Genomic DNA, 15,893 nt, shown 5'->3' with positions numbered 1-15,893 from the left:
TCATATTGGTGTTGTGGTAGTAGGTATTGGTGGTTTGGTAGAGTTGAAATGGTCAAACAGTGTCAAAGGCAGTTTGATCATTGATAGGATTACAGCGGCATCTGAGCATGGGGGATAACTATTGACAGTATATTGGATTTAGTATTTGCCAAAGGCCTGAAGCAGCAGGTAAAGGCCTCGTACATCAAAAGTTGTGATTTTCATAGGATTGTGCAATGGGATCCACTTAGGTGCTAATTTTAGAAGTCCAGATGGCATATTTGGTCAAAGAGTTCTTCACAAGAAACGCAGTTCGTCGAGTCACGGTTCCAACGCAACTGATTTTGTTAGATTCTGATTTGAAACGAAGGATTTTTTTATGTTTTTGTATAAGACGTCAAAATCCGAGCAAATCTGGAATAGACCAAAAGTTTCAGACTTGGCCAAAATTTTGACTTAAATTTAAGTTGTTCTGTGAACAGTCGGGTACCATTGTTTTGTTAAAATTCTAGAATGTTGTGAGCAGTTAGATGAGCATCTGTAACAAAGATGCTAAATGGAGGTGTTTGATTGAAGCGGAGAGAGACACAACGTCATGATCCATGCAATCCTTTTATAATTGGTTTAGCGCTATACTGGAGCGTAAATGCATTTTGGCAAGAGACTAGGTCTAAGGAAGCTAAAGGTTTTGAGTTCGACTCCGCCTCCCCCCTTGGGGGTACCCGCCTGAGAGGAAACTCCCTAGTGAAAATGGGGGCCCCAATATCTCTTGGTTCATGTGTGTGCGGGGTCGTACACGAGCCCCCTAGAGGATTTAGTCGGCTAAAGGCCGGATACCTCCTGTACCAAAAAAATGTAATATATGTATTCCGATATATATCAGGTCTTATCCAGTACATCACATGAGTATAGTTATCAAGAGAAGATTCCATTTAAATCCATGAGACTAATTATTGAGTTAAAATAAATTAACTATTCCTAAAACTATTCTCTTCTTGGATTAAAGTCAAACGCGTTTAGCTGAAAGTTAAAAGCAATAGATGTATGAGTAGGCTCGTTACGTGCTGCAAGTCATGCCGACCGACGATGAAGTTGAGTGTCACGAACTTTTGTTAAATGACCAAAATATCCCTAGATCGTAGGGTTTTAATAAAACAATGATATCTCCCTCGTTTTAAATTGGAATTGAGTTCCACGAAGTTTTGCGTTTTCACAGAGATGATACCTATCTTTCTGAAGAATAAAAAAACGTGAAAACTTTCTATGGAACACAATTGTGCACAGAAGACTTATTTGATGATTTTCTTGATTCACGTGCACATGGGGATGTATGCAACGTACTGATCACACATCAGAGATACAATGGAATGTGGGACTACCCAAGGTAAGGTATGTTAGAGTTGAAAAACCCTTGTCTCATGGTGTTGAAGGTTTTTGGGTTTTGAGGAGATTGAATACATTGTTTGAGCATGTTCAAGGTTGCAAGTGCACCTCAAACAATTGGCCAACGGCGGGAATACACATGCAGAGATATTATGCAACTGAAAAAATCCCTTCTTATTTTTTATAGGGTTTTGTTGAATGTTATGAAACCTTAGGTTGTTGATGTAATGGGAGGGATTTAATCTTTGAATTTATATTGTATTTTCTAGTAAGTCGGGGCTTATCTAGGGTTTGGGGTTGTTGCCCTTATCTGAGTTGCACCTCAATTTCAAGCAGGGATTGGAGTTCTTGAGTTGTTGTTGTTATCAAAAAATTTGAGTAGCATGTTGAACAATATACGAAACTCTAGGTAAGGTATTGCTCTGTGGTCGTAGGCAGTTTGGCCGAACCATGTAAATTTGGTGTCTTATCTGTTTTACTTTCGATTGCTTACATTGGAGTATGTTTGATCTGCAGAGTGGGGTGTACTTTCTAGTAGACATGGTCACACAGTAGTTGCGAAGTGGACGTGCATGTGTTGTGGGATTGGTAATTACGGGATTACCTCAGCCAATCAAGTTTATTTGAAGTCTTCTTCATCGACATCAACACAGGATTGTGATTTAAGGATTATTTTCGAAGAATTTTGAAGAACACACCCTTCCCCCCCACAGTGTCAACCTCCCCTTGACCCCAAAAAAAAGTATTAGGGAAAATGGATGTGTTCTGCATTGAACCTAAGGTTAGGAATCGAAATTGGATCGAATAAGCCAAATCGAACCGAATAAAATTTAGTTACAATCCGGCTCTAAAATGTAGGAATTGAATTCAATTCGCTTTGGTTCCAACATAGATCTTCGAACCAAAACCGAACCAAATTTGAGTTTATAATACTTTTATATTATTGTATAAAATATTATACTGTGTATATAGTATATTATTATATTAATATTATAAAATAGGGGTGATTTTCTCTGCCCGGGAGCGCTCGAGGGCGCAGGCTGCGCCCACACATGTGGGACTGGCACATCATTTTAGTCATTCAGAGTGCGGGGTGGGGCAGTTATTTTACCCACCCCCCCCCCCCCCAATGTGTGTGGTCGCATCCTACGCCCCCAATACAGAGAAAAATTTTCCTATAAAATAGTATTGTATTATCGTATATGAACAAAGTACAAGAATCGAAATTAAACTGTATAAGAACCGAACCGAGTAGGTTCAGTTTGAATCTCGATTTTCAAAACCTATTTGATTCTTGATTTGTCCTGGATCACGCCAAGACTCTTTGGAACCAAACTGAATACCCAGTTCCAAACCAATTTACACCCTTAAATTGATCCCTATGGCATTATCAAACCACGTATCCACAAAAGGATCTAGTGAAGACTAGTTTAGAATCGCCGTTTTGTTCTTAGAATTGGCAATTCCTTAACTAACCTATTTCTATGGGTGTATCAATTTAGGACCACAATTAGGAACTGAATTGGAACCTATGCATCAAGAATCAAAATCGATCGATTGGAATCGTCCCACCCATTAAGTTATTGGTCCGATTCTGTATCAAAGTTTTGGAACCGATTACTAAACAGGATGGATGGGTTTGGTTCTATGATTAACCTACCAATCAAAAAACTAGTTTAGAACCGCCAAGACCCGTTTCAAAAGGATCCGATGAAGCTGCTCTGACTCACTATAAAGTAAGAACATGATTGCCTTGCTATGAACTTTACAAAACCCTTACGAAAAAATGAAAAAAAATTTACAAAACCCATTTTGTTCATAGAATTTGCATTCCTCAACCATGGTTTGAGGTATCGAAATCGTATCACCCACATTAGGCAATACGTATCGCTTTTGCAAGTAATTAAGTTGATATTGTATCAAAGATGACAAGGGATAAAATGGTCAAAAAATCAATTTTTAAAGGAGATTCGGGAGTAAGTCCATCTGATATGGCCAATCCATTACGATATTATATCGGTATCGTATCGGTTTTGCAAGTGATGGATACCCGATTCGATACCATGCACTAAAACCATGTCCTCAACCCACCTATTTCTAATAGATCCACCCATAAAGTTATTGGTCCGATTCTAAATCAAAATTTTGGAACCGATTAATAAATAGGATGTGTCGACTTCCTCGATTCTGGTCCTTAGTTAGAAAGTAGACCAATTACCCAAAACCGGATCAGATTGACACACTCACCCTAAAATAAGAACATGATCAAAATGGGTAAAAAAAAATAAGAACATATGATCAAAATGGGTAAAAAAATGACCGTCCGATTGGGACCATTTCTTGGGGCACAATGGGCTCAAGGCACACCAACTTGTTATCCTTCCACCGTTAAGAGCGGGAGGTAGTCGCTGCTCTGTGAAGCCAGCCTGGCGCAGTGCCCTCCTCTTTAGGAGACATGAAGCCTGGGCCTTCGCCCAAGCCACATGGCTCAACTCTCAACTTGGAATGGGCAAACTAGTAATTTGCACCATTGAGCCCCACCCAACAAGAACTGGGCCAGCGTTCAATCACCTTTATGCCCCGTTTGGTTACAAGCTCACACAACTGAGCTCGGCACTAGATTATTGTAAACTTGAAGTTTATAAAGAGGAAAATATTTGTGGAGTTCCCGATGTGGGACTAAACAACAAAGTATGAAAATAAGAAATCCTTTTTTAAAAGCAAATTACATGTACCATCTCTATAATTTGATTCAATTACAATTAACCCCCCATTGTTTGAACAATTACTTGTATCTCCTTTAGACTACGACGGGGCTTACAAATAAACTCAGTTCGTTAAATTGAAACCATTAGTCGAAGCAAAAAAACTTCATAAATGGTCATATTACCTTTCATATATTAGTGTAGTTTTATCCTTTTACCCTTACATTACATAACCCAAACCCATCTCCTTAACCTTCCATTGTTCCAACCTCATCTTCGTCCATCTCAACTCTTTCTTATACAGCAATCTGCGAGGAGCTCCACTTTCTAATCTGGGGATAGCATTATTCACCCATTGAAATGGGTTTGATGATAGAACGCATGGATCGGTTCTTTAAAGAAACAATTACAATTGTCGAAGGCAGGTTTCAGCGTTATCCCTCCATCATCGGACCTATTTCAATAACTTTTTTCTGAATCCTTTGCAATTGTTCTGCATTTTTGACCTCTCCTCATTTAATTTATGAGATTTCCTTTCTCCAAAACAATGGGAGGAAATCTATCGCATGGATTTAATGCCAAACTGAATTTGGGTATCAATATATTACAGCACATTAATATAGTATAATATTAATATACTATAGTATATTAATACATTATAATACTAACATATTCTAATATATATTTTACTAGTGTTAGTATAGATTTTATAATACTCTTATATTATAGTTGTTAACAAATCAAATCACATGGACACTGTTAGGGTATTACCTGAAACGATCACTTAACACAGCGGAATGGGATGACAATCATCAAGTAATACCAGAGAAGCACAACCCAAAAAAAAGAAGGGTTACTTGCACGTGTTAAGGATGTGGCTCTCCTCCAGCCGTGGCAGGAGTTGAAGGGTCCAAAGCTCGGAAACCACCCCAAAGACAGGCGTCGGGGTCCTCTACTGCCGTGTGCACCCCAAACACAACAAGATGGTGAAAAGACCACCCTACCCCTATCGAGTGCCTTGTCCGAGCGGGGGTAAGACGATCTTTACCGCCTTACTGTGTCTAAGACGCACGGCAGTAGGGACAGCTTAGAAGTAGAGGATCCGAATCCCAAAAACAGGGAGTTGGTCATTTCGCCGTGTTAAGTGAATCAGAATCTAATGTCGAAAAATCACGCTATAATTAAGCAGAATCCGATTGTGACTATTGAGTGTCGATCTAGGACCTCGACGGGTTTTACAGTTGTACTATTTAAGTAGAGCTAGAGAGGGCCATCGACTTCTTAAGAGAGAAAAAGAAGAAACTCGGCTTGAAATCTGTAATCAGATCGAAGAGTATTTCTAAACACCACCTTGGGGACGGAATCCTCTATTTTAGGGTTTTCCAAAGACAAATTGATCGATCGAGGTATGCTGTGCCACTCTTCCTTGGCTTCTCTTCTTCCCCTTCTCTGTTCTTCTCATTCATGCAATCAGTATTGTTTTATTTTATGGATGATGCCTTGTGGAAAAAACCCAATAGTTCTAGCTAGCTAGCTGTTACTCCAACAATGTTAATTCTGATTTGCGTTCCCAAGATGAAACTTTTAAGAATTTCAAGTCATATTCGATTCATGATCTTTCCTTCTAATCTGTTTAAATGGACGGATTTTAGCGAATTATGACTAAAATCCGAAGTTATTTGCTTGTCTAGTTTAATCTGATCAAAACTGCAAGTTCCAATCCTTGATGTTTTATTTGTAATACTTGTTTGAGTTTTTTTTTCTTAAACCTGTTGGCATCTCTGGATTAAGATGTATTGGACCCTGTTTTTCCTCATTCTCTGCTCTACCTCTGCCTAAGCAATGGTCCCTCTGTCCTGGTTCTAATTATCGGGTATCGTATACGGGCAATACGTATCAGTTTTGCTAGTCACTGATATCAATATCGTGGCAATACCGTATCGGTAGTACGATATGTATAAGGGGTAAAATGATCAGAAAACTCATTTTTTAAGGAATTTCAGGGATAATTTTGTCCTCGTACCGGTTTTGCGTGTTGCTGATACCAGTTCCGATATCATGTCCTCTATTGACATAAGACAGGCAGCTTCTTGAATCCATAGGATCGAATTTCTGCAGGCTGCTTTGCCAAAGGGGGAGTATGTTGTGCTGTTATAACTGCCACTAATTGGCTGTTTGGCTCCCTTAACATTATTCTTAAGGGACTTCTTAGAGTTTAATTATCCCATCAAAAATTTAACTACACCTTGCTATTAGGTATTATTTTTTATTGGAAAGGGTTCTCTTAGCAAGTGGCATAGGATGAGGAGTGATCAAAAGCTTTTAGTACATGGGAGGTAGAGAGGTCATTTAAGCTGTATTTGGTATGTATTCTTGGAATGCATTTTGGGTCGATTTTACATGATAAGGAAAAAAAAAAATGTTTTCTTCTGTCTCACATTTTCTTTTTCTTTTCCCTTTCAGAATGGTCGCAAATGGTGCAGCTCCTCCTAGAGGCAGCGCTGCGGCAGCTGCTAGCTTGTGTAGGCGGAGGACGACTGGTGGTGGAACAGCAACAGGGGCCACAATGCTCCAGTTTTACACAGATGATGCTCCAGGGCTTAAGATTTCTCCCAATGTTGTGCTTATCACGAGTATTGGATTCATAGCTTTTGTAGCCATTTTACATATCATAGGTAAGTTGTATTTGGTGCCTAGGGAAGATGGTAGGTCTTAACTCTTAAACAGGAAAATTTACTAGTATGCCATGACTTTTGGAACTCGAAAACAAAAATTCTCAATGGGGTTATATGGATGAAACTGTTTTAGCATTTCTACCAAGTCCATTTAAGTTTTAGTTGATGTGGTAAATGAATGCAATGGTAAACATCTCTCTTCACCCAAATATGAACCATTTTCGCTTTCTTTTCGACTTTCTTTCCTTGTCTTACATCATCTTGTTCAAAAGATGGAACGATGGTTTGGTTGCTTATAATATTTAGATTTCTGCCTTTCATGAGTGTGAATAGTTATTTTGCATCCCTCTATGTCTGGATGGACGCAGGGGCTACACTGTCTTTTAGGTTTTTTTCCATATCTATAGGGTGATGAGAGACATGTATCCCATTAACTTTCACACATTTGAGAAAGGGTTTGTTTTTCTCAATATAAAAACACAAAACTTTTGGATTTATGAACCCACTAGCCAATGACTAAACCTTTTTCCTTTGTTGAGATTTTGGTTGAATGAATAAAGAGCTTATGAGAGAGAGAGAGAGCTTTGTTAGGATTTGGGTTGCACCCAATTCCACACCCACAAAGAATTGGGATTTGAGTACAACTCAAATCCGAAGCCACATAGGAATCGGATGGGGCCCACCCACTTGCTATTTAAGGAGGTGTTCGACGGTTTTCCCCATCTCTGTCCGGCTCTTCTTCTCTAGTCTTCGTCTCTCTCAAATTGTAAGTCAGTGTCTCCAAGGATCTCCATTACTATCCTTGGATTTAAAGGGTGAATTGTTGTGAAGAATCTTCTTCCCACAACCTAGCAAAATCATCGCGAAGCTTACAGTGTTGGAGTTCGGGTGCATCAACGTATAGAGCAACCAAATCCTTTCCGTTGCATGGAAATCAATATCGAGGTAATCCTAAACTCGAATAATTTCCTTTTAATACTCTTGTCGCTAGAGAGGCAAAAAGTGATTGCTGATTGGGTGTTGTTGATTCAAGGTGGAAGAGGATAGCCAATGACCAGAGGATCATAGTCAAATTTATGTCATTTGGGGAAAATTACCAGCTGCTGCCCGGTTCTGAAAATTTCTCCTATGAATTGAATTGTCTATCAAAGAAATTATTTATGGACTTGTTTTTCTATGTGGACGAAGGAAATAATCTCATTGACAGACCTAGATTTGTCTCATGGCAGGTAAAATTGGGTTGAAATTTTATTGAGAAGTAGAAGTCAAGGTCACTTGTTAACTGTTATGCTAAATTTTAGATCAATCCGAGTTTGCCAAGTGGCTAAACAAGGAATTGAAAATTTGGAAATTACTAAGAAGGTGCACAAGACCATGGTGGGGTGTATAGAAATACAAGTGAAGGGAGGGAACGAGGTAAATGATTAAATTTGAGACATAATTTTTACATTTTGGTCTATTCAGATCATTCCCTAGATTTCTAACCCTCGGATTCACCATATCACTCTTCCATGTGGCAAAACTAGATGTGTTCATTAAAGAACCTAAATGGCTTCGGATTGAATGATTTGCCCTCTTCTATTTCAGTATTTTGGAAGAGATTTGTAGCTGAAAACTTATATCAAATCCATTATAATAGCACCAAATCTTTTGCTTAAGGGTGTTAATTGGTTTGGTTATGATTAACTGATTCGGTTTCAATTTAATTCAAGATATGAAAGATAGAAATCAGTACTGTAACATTTATTTAGCAGTTCCAATAGCCCAAATCGAAACCAATTAATAAACGGTTCTGGCTAATTAAACGATTTTTTGAATGGTTTCGGATAAACATTTAGGTAACCAATTAGATATGAATATATTTTTGTTGGTGCTTGAACCACGATATTTAGGTTCAAATTTTGGCTTAAGAAATAAAAACAAATTAAATTAATTTAGGTGGTATAAATCCACTACAAAACACTAGAAAACATATAAGATGCCAAGACTAACTGATTTATTACTTGGTTTAATATGTATAATCAGTTCAATAACATATTAGTTTATTAATTCAAAATCAAACCGAATTGTTGAGTACATGGTTTACCTTTTAAAACTAGAATCGAACCAATTAGTAAACAATTTATCTATTCCAAAGGTGGGGTGATTGGATTTGAGTGCAGGTTTTGGAATCTGAGGGCATTATCAACTTTATTGAAAAACTGGACAATTTATCTAGTCTAGAAGGTCTTGTCTTAGGGATGCAACAGTTGCCAGGTGTCGACATCTCCACCCAGCACTGTCGCACTGCCACACTATCTTAATTGTCATCAACAGGGCCTTCTAGCTAGGTATATATTTGAAACTACAAGTTTCAAAGAAAACAGAGGTTTGGTTGCTACCCAACATTCAGAGAAAGCTCTATTAGTTGATTGAGCAACATCTTTTGATGGCGGAGTTTCTCCTACCAAATACCATGTCATTCCTTGCGACCCACAGCATCCAACACGAGATCTCTTTTTTAGTTGTCCTTTTTCCAAACATATTTGGACCGCTAGTTCGTTTGGTTTACGTCCTAAATTTTCTGTGGCTTCTTCCTTTAAAAGGATCTCATTTTCCAATTATATTCCAATAAAGATTTTTTCCATATGATTATGGTTTTTTTGGTTTACCAGCTGAAGCTGAAACAATCGAATAAGACGCCAAAGATGCAGCTGCCAAAGGCATCAAGCATTTAAAATTCTGGACAGATTCTACTCAATTAGTATCTTGGTTATCCTCGGATCAATTTTTAGGGCAATCGAAAAGGATATAACCATTGGTTTCTTAAATGGAAATGCTCTCCCCGGTCTCATCCACCCCTCAAGAATACTTCTCCATGCCCATGAGGGTTGGCTGATTGCCTTCCCTCACATTTATAAAATCCAAAGTTGGAAAATAGATTGCCTTCAGAAATTTGGCCCACAGGGAAGTATTCGATCAAATCAATTCTTCTATATCTAAAAAATCTAGAATGATGCAAAAAACCTCGAAAAATTTGATACTTAAATAAAACAGGTCATCGATTTCCAAATTTCTAGAGGTTGCCAGGGTTTTAAAAAATAAGGAATCAGTCGATTCAACTCAGAACTCAGAATTGATTTCGCTCACTGAGTCCAATTGAATAAACTGTCCGACCCGACGATTCCAAGAATATTTAAATTGGAATCGATGGAAACCAATCTCGTACCCGATTCTGAGCTTTTAAACCTTGAACCCTGCTAGCAAAGTAAAAGAGGGTAGTAAACCAACACAAAATGAATATGTTACATGCCTCGTCATTGAACATTTTAGAAGGAACCAGTGCCACATAAAAAGGGAAATCAAACTGCAACTTTGTCTAGAACTTGGGGTAAAGAAACAAAGGAGAAAGTTTTTTGATACCCAGGGTGAAGAAAGAATCTCTTCATTCAAGGTGATCTGATACTTTGGTTTAACTCCTGTGATAGTGAATGCCACCATTAACTCCCACCTATGTGTACATATTGTTACGACAGCCACTATGTTCTGATTATTTCATTACAATTACAAGGACAATCTATAACGCAGGTAAATGTAGACCATTACCACCAGTTGCTTGTGCTAGTGATTCCAAAGAGAGCCTCACAGTAGAATAGATGACAGAAGGTTCAGCCATTGCACCATTGCCATAATCCCCACAAGCCAATCGCTTAGTGATTGGAGGAATCAGAGAAATACCAAGATCGCTGATTGAATCAAGATGCCTTTGTGTGAAAGGATTGTTCCACATAAAGGTATTCATCGCTGGTGCAACAAAAAGCGGCTTACCAAAGTCCCAGGCTCGAACAATGCATGTCAAGAGATTGTCACATAAACCCCCAGCAATCTATCAGAGCACAGAGGAAAACCAACATAAGATTGAGCAGTGTATTTGCGTAACAAACAGAAAAAAAAACTTCCTTGTGAAGAAGTGATGTAAAGAAGAGATTCTGGGTGTATTTAACAACCTGTAAAACAAATTCATCCAAACACCCCCCCCCCAACTATATTAGTGATTTAACAACCTCTAAGTCAAGACATGGAAAGAACTGAGCTAAACATAGATGGGTGCTGGTAAACGTTAAAAGTCTGGTGCAAGTTGTATCTACCCATCCAAGTGCAAATCAGTCATGGTGGGTGTTGAAGTCTTGAATCAGGTCTACGACTCAACTCAAATAAACTTGACATAATTATTTTCAAACTGTTTACCAACTGCATTAACCAACATGACTCACAAATCCACACATTCGACTCATCACTGGATGGTAGAGAAGCTTCATTGTACCATACTCAGTGAATCAACCCAGTTCGACTTCAGAAGACACACTCCAGTATAAGATCATTAGACATTGAATGTTAGTCCAGTACAATGACTTGAATAAAAACAAGATTAATGACATAAAAAGACACCTGTATCTTCAGTCTTTACCAGTAGTGACAAAAGATATACATGCATCAATGATCAAACAATTTTAGTAGTTTCATTTCTCAATTAAGGAAATCTTGACCATGAGTGCCTAGTTTTAAGTATGCAGGGAACTAAACCACAGAGTTTATGTGGAAATTAAGCTATGTTTGGCTTTTGATTCATGGAGAAGCATGAATGAACAGGACCAGAGAACTACCCCAAAATGTGGACCTAGTTGTATTTGCTCAGGCAATAGACCTAGTTTTCCTGAATTATTATGCTAGTTTAACACAAATCATGATCGAGAGAACAGTAGTTTTAGAATTATAGAATATGTACCTTGCCAAGTGTATTTGCGGACACGGGTGCAATAACCATGACATCAGCCCACCTACGGAGCTCAATATGAAGCACATTGTCTCCTATTTTCTTCCAACTGGACCATTCATCCTCATCAGTGTAAAGAACAACATCCTTAGGAAGTGATGCTTTATCAATAAAGTGTAAAGATGCCTTGGTGGCAACAGCTCTAACTTCTGCCCATTCAGAAAAAGAGTGACATAGACTCCCAAACTTTATTGCAGCTACACTTCCACTTGCAGCTAATAAGATTCGGGGCTTCCCAGGAACTGCACTATTCTGTATCAGATCCCTTTCTGAACCAACAATTGGTTCCACATGGGCCATAACCTATCCAGAAACATTCTCAGAGAGTTAAAGATAAAGCAAAGTCAGACACTACAACACAACATGGTAGTTAGGCCTTGAATACAATACACATACTATACTATCCTGTTCTGTTTACAAGCAAATGGGTATCACAATGGACAACCAGGAAAATTCACAAAAAGCAATGGAAAATCCAGAATTTCTAAAATTTCCCATTAACTATCAAGCATGAACCCAATAATCAGAATCTGCAAACAGACTGAATCCATATCAAGAAAGAGAGAGAGTATGCCCGTTTTTCTTTTATTTTTATTAATCAAGAACCAGAATCTTTCTTGAGTCAATGATATTCAATATAGTTTCAACCTTCAATTTCTGGTACTTCATTTTCATGTCTCTACATAATAACTGCAGATTGAACAATGATAGAAACTCACAAGAAGATCAGATAAACATATCGGACAAACTGACCAACAAACATTAGCAGTAGCCAAAAAACAAGAACAACAAAGAAACGGTTGGTTCCCTAATTACTTCACCTTCACGAAAAATCAAATGAGTACATCATAAATCTTTAATTTATTCTAATACTTCTGAGTGCAAATCCATAATGATTCAAGACATTAACCCAAATACCAAGGGCTGAGAAAATATCAAATATTTTAAACCTAGATCTATTTTCTGGTTTAATTCACAGGAAGATCAGATAAACACATCAAAGTAGGACAAATAAACAAATCTAGGGGACAAACAAACATTAGCAATACAAAGACCCAAAAAAAAAACCCAGAAACTTAAGGGCCACTTACTTGGCCTTCACAAAATCTTAACTGCACCAGAAACTGTAGAAACTTGAACTCCAAGCTTCAAAGGGGAGAGAAGGAACCTGAGAATTAGTGAATAAATCAACAAAATGAATGAGAACCAAATAAAATAACAAACCCACGAGAACAAACCGAAATTTAGTTTCTGGTTCAGGGGATTTAAAAAATAAATAACCCCTACAATTCCAACTCGATCATGACCAGACTTGATTGCTATAATCCATTTCTTCCAAAATTACAAACCTTAACACCAAACGAGTTGGACTTGTAGGGTTTTTCTTTTAACAAAGTCCCAAAAACCAAAACCGTAATTAGAAAACAAAAATGCACGAAGGGAAAACCCACATGCCACAACTGCATTTTATGTTTCATCTACAAAGAAAGAAAAGCAAAAAGAAAGCATCGAACAACCGTAAATGCTAAGCAGGTTACAATCGTAACTCGTTCAACGGCACTTTTGGTGTTGCCAGTGACAAAGACGATCAGATATCTGTAAAAATAAAATTTCAATGGCTGCGGCGGCAAATGATTCTTGAAAGTCTTGCTTGCTGCTGCTCCAGTTCAGAGAAGACAGAGAAGAGAGAGAAAGACTTTTCAGTTCCCACAGCATTTATTTCACTTTGTAGTTATGCTTTTATTCGAATTACCAAAATACCCTCATCCATATCTGTTATCCTTTCAATGTCCACTTCTTGAGTTTTTGGGTGTGAATCGACCGTATCCGTATCTGTTCGGTGAAAATAGGGATCGATTAAGACCGATTTCGATCCGAATCGATCGATTCAACGATCCAATTTTCGATTCTTAAAACCCTGTCGGCTCCCCAGTCCCAGGCGGGATGTAAATCGATATTCAGAAATCTGAATTCGTTTCACATCGGTATTTGGTTAGGGGGATCTATATCTGTTTAGGAGTATACTATTCTTTTTTGAATAATTCAAAAAAAAAAATTATCCGATCTGAATAGATATCTAACTAATAATAAAAAAAAATTAAGTAACTAATGATCTTGAGGGATTTTGATTTTTGAAGATTCAATCAATTCTAAAGAATGAGGAAAGGAGAATTATGAGACTAAAACAACTGAAAGATATTGGTTGAGAGTGAATCATATCTGTTGGGAGGAGGAGAAAGGTCCGGTTACACAAGCCAGAGATGTATACAAATATCAGACCATATCCGGTCTTTCTATATTTGTTCTATCTTGAGCACCAAGCACACAATCTCTCTCAATCTCTCTTAGTATAGTATATGATCTCTCTCCCTATAGTAATAGTTATATTCTGGAATTAGGAGATTGAGTTTCTAAATTGTGGAATCCTCTATCCTATGTAATCCTCTCTTCTATATATACTCAAAGGTGTAATCTCTTCTCTAAGGCAATAATGATATTTCATTCCAATATGGTATCATGAGCTTCTAGCTCCAAAGAGCAAGAAACAATCCTCCCTCCCCCCACCCCAACCCCCCCCCCCCCCACCCCACCTCCCATCTCCAACATTTTTTTGTTCTCTCTCCATTTCCCACCATGGATACTCCTCCCTCCATCCTTCCATTGGCTACACCTAGCCTTAGTCATATTCTCTCCATCAAATTTTCATCCAAGAACTACGTTTATTGAAAAACTCAAATCATCCCATATCTCAAAGGCCAAAGATTCTACAACTATGTTAATGGCTCCAATCCCTGCCCCAAGATGCAACGCAGGCCAAAGACTGGCATGAAAAAGATGCCTTAATCATGAGCATACTAATATCTTCTCTCTCCGACGAGGCCATGCTTCTTGCTATCGAACATGACACCAGTAAAGAAATTTGGGACGCCCTTCATGCCGCATTCAGCTCCGCCTCGACAACGCAGATTCTATCCCTCAATGTCGCTTTCCAAAATATTGTTCACAAGCCCAACGAACCTGTCACACAATTTTTACAATGGGCCAAAGCCCTCTCTGATGAACTCGGTGCTGCTGGCAAGCCCCTCCCAACGAATGATCTTAATATACATATTTTTCGCGCTCTCTGGGACGAGTTTCAGCCACTTGTTCCCACCATGATGGATCGACTTGAACCGATCAGTTACACTGATCTCCATGGGCTTCTTGTCAGCCATGAGTATTTACTCTCTTCTCGCAAGGCGGTGATTGATCATGCTACCAATGCCACTGCTAATGTTGTTCAACATAACCGTGGCCCTCCAACCCAACAGTCCTATGGTTGTGGCTCACTTGGCAGCGGTGGTTGTGGTCGTGGTCCTCCAACTGGTCCTAGCGGTTTTGAATGCTCTAATGCCTTTGCCCACAGTCCTTACACCATATGTGGTAGAACTAATCATCAGGCACCATCTTGCTTTTATCGTAATAAACTCATTGGTCACCCTTCTCAATCGGCTTCACCCACACCTACCTACCCCTCCACTCCTGCTCCCTCCGCATACCTTACCACATCCAACCCTCCCTTACTTCCCACACCACAGCCCCAACCGCATCCCACCCAACCCCAACTGCATTACCCTCTACCCCATCCACACTAACCCCCCCCCTCTAGTACCACCCACGGCCTTTTCCATTGGATCCCTGACACTGGGGTCACACATCATGCGACACCTGATCTGTAGTCCCTCTCTTCATATGCGCCGATGGTAAGCACAGTTTGTTAGTTGGTGATGGTAATTCTATCCCAATCCCCCATATTGGTTCATCTTCTGTTCTTTCTCCCTCTCGTTCTTTATCCCTTTCTGATGTGTTACATGCACCTTCTCTTTCTAATTCTTTGCATTATGTCAATAAGTTTGCCCCTGACAACAATGTATTATTTGAATTTCATGCCTCTCATTTCCATGTGAAGTATCTGAAGTCCAATCGCATTCTGCGTACGGGACCTAGCCATGGTGGTCTCTACTATCTGCCATCGCTACCATTACATGCTCCTTCAACCAATCTTGCGCAACCCTCCTTCTATGATCGATGGCACCAAAGGCTTGGTCACCCTCATGACCATTCACTCTGCCTCATGCTCCACTATGTCAAGCTCCCTTCATCTCTTCATTTGTGTTCTGCTTGTCAAATAGGCAAATCATGCTGTTTGACCCTTCGCGAATCAACTAGTCGTAGTAGTTCTCCTTTGCTTTTAATTTTTAGTGACATTTGAGGACCATCTCCCATTGTTTCTTCTCTTGAACATCGTTATTTTATTATTTTTGTGGATTATTTCACTAAAATTTTTTGGTTTTATCC

At 38.8% G+C, this 15,893-nt stretch overlaps 2 protein-coding genes across 5 annotated transcripts; one reads left to right on the top strand and one right to left on the bottom strand.

Annotated features, from left to right (window-relative positions):
* Positions 1-5,418: 5,418 nt before the first annotated feature.
* Positions 5,419-6,861, top strand: LOC122670025 (protein transport protein Sec61 subunit beta-like). The gene is made up of 2 exons (XM_043866964.1): positions 5,419-5,467; positions 6,529-6,861. Exon 2 carries the CDS (start codon positions 6,532-6,534, stop codon positions 6,781-6,783), a length of 252 nt encoding a protein of 83 aa, XP_043722899.1. The 5' UTR covers positions 5,419-5,467; positions 6,529-6,531; the 3' UTR covers positions 6,784-6,861.
* A 3,407-nt stretch (positions 6,862-10,268) lies between these two features.
* On the bottom strand, positions 10,269-13,115 carry LOC122670024 (phosphopantothenoylcysteine decarboxylase-like). Of its 4 annotated transcripts, XM_043866963.1 has the most exons (4): positions 12,647-12,754; positions 11,835-11,858; positions 11,508-11,804; positions 10,269-10,607 (listed from the first exon to the last, which is right to left on the bottom strand). In XM_043866963.1, exons 2-4 carry the CDS (start codon positions 11,853-11,855, stop codon positions 10,299-10,301), a joined length of 627 nt encoding a protein of 208 aa, XP_043722898.1. In that variant the 5' UTR covers positions 11,856-11,858; positions 12,647-12,754; the 3' UTR covers positions 10,269-10,298. The 4 variants fall into 4 exon arrangements, with proteins under 4 accessions (XP_043722898.1, XP_043722896.1, XP_043722895.1 ...); XM_043866961.1 differs by lacking the exon at positions 12,647-12,754 and adding an exon at positions 13,073-13,115 and having other exon boundaries at positions 11,508-11,858; XM_043866960.1 differs by having other exon boundaries at positions 11,508-11,858; positions 12,647-12,757.
* Positions 13,116-15,893: the final 2,778 nt, after the last annotated feature.

This window comes from Telopea speciosissima, chromosome 7 (genome assembly GCF_018873765.1).
Source record: "Telopea speciosissima isolate NSW1024214 ecotype Mountain lineage chromosome 7, Tspe_v1, whole genome shotgun sequence".
Taxonomy (NCBI): Eukaryota; Viridiplantae; Streptophyta; class Magnoliopsida; order Proteales; family Proteaceae; genus Telopea; species Telopea speciosissima.
Note: the sequence above shows the minus strand (reverse complement) of the source record. Positions and strands in the feature narration are given on the sequence as shown.

Bases quoted from the DNA above. Each gene is read 5' to 3' on its own strand.
- LOC122670024 (XM_043866961.1), bottom strand. From the start codon at position 11,855: ATGGCCCATGTGGAACCAATTGTTGGTTCAGAAAGGGATCTGATACAG. The intron at 10,608-11,507 runs GTACATATTCTA...GTGCTCTGATAG, and splicing joins CCGCAAATACACTTGGCAAG to ATTGCTGGGGGTTTATGTGA.
- LOC122670025 (XM_043866964.1), top strand. From the start codon at position 6,532: ATGGTCGCAAATGGTGCAGCTCCTCCTAGAGGCAGCGCTGCGGCAGCT.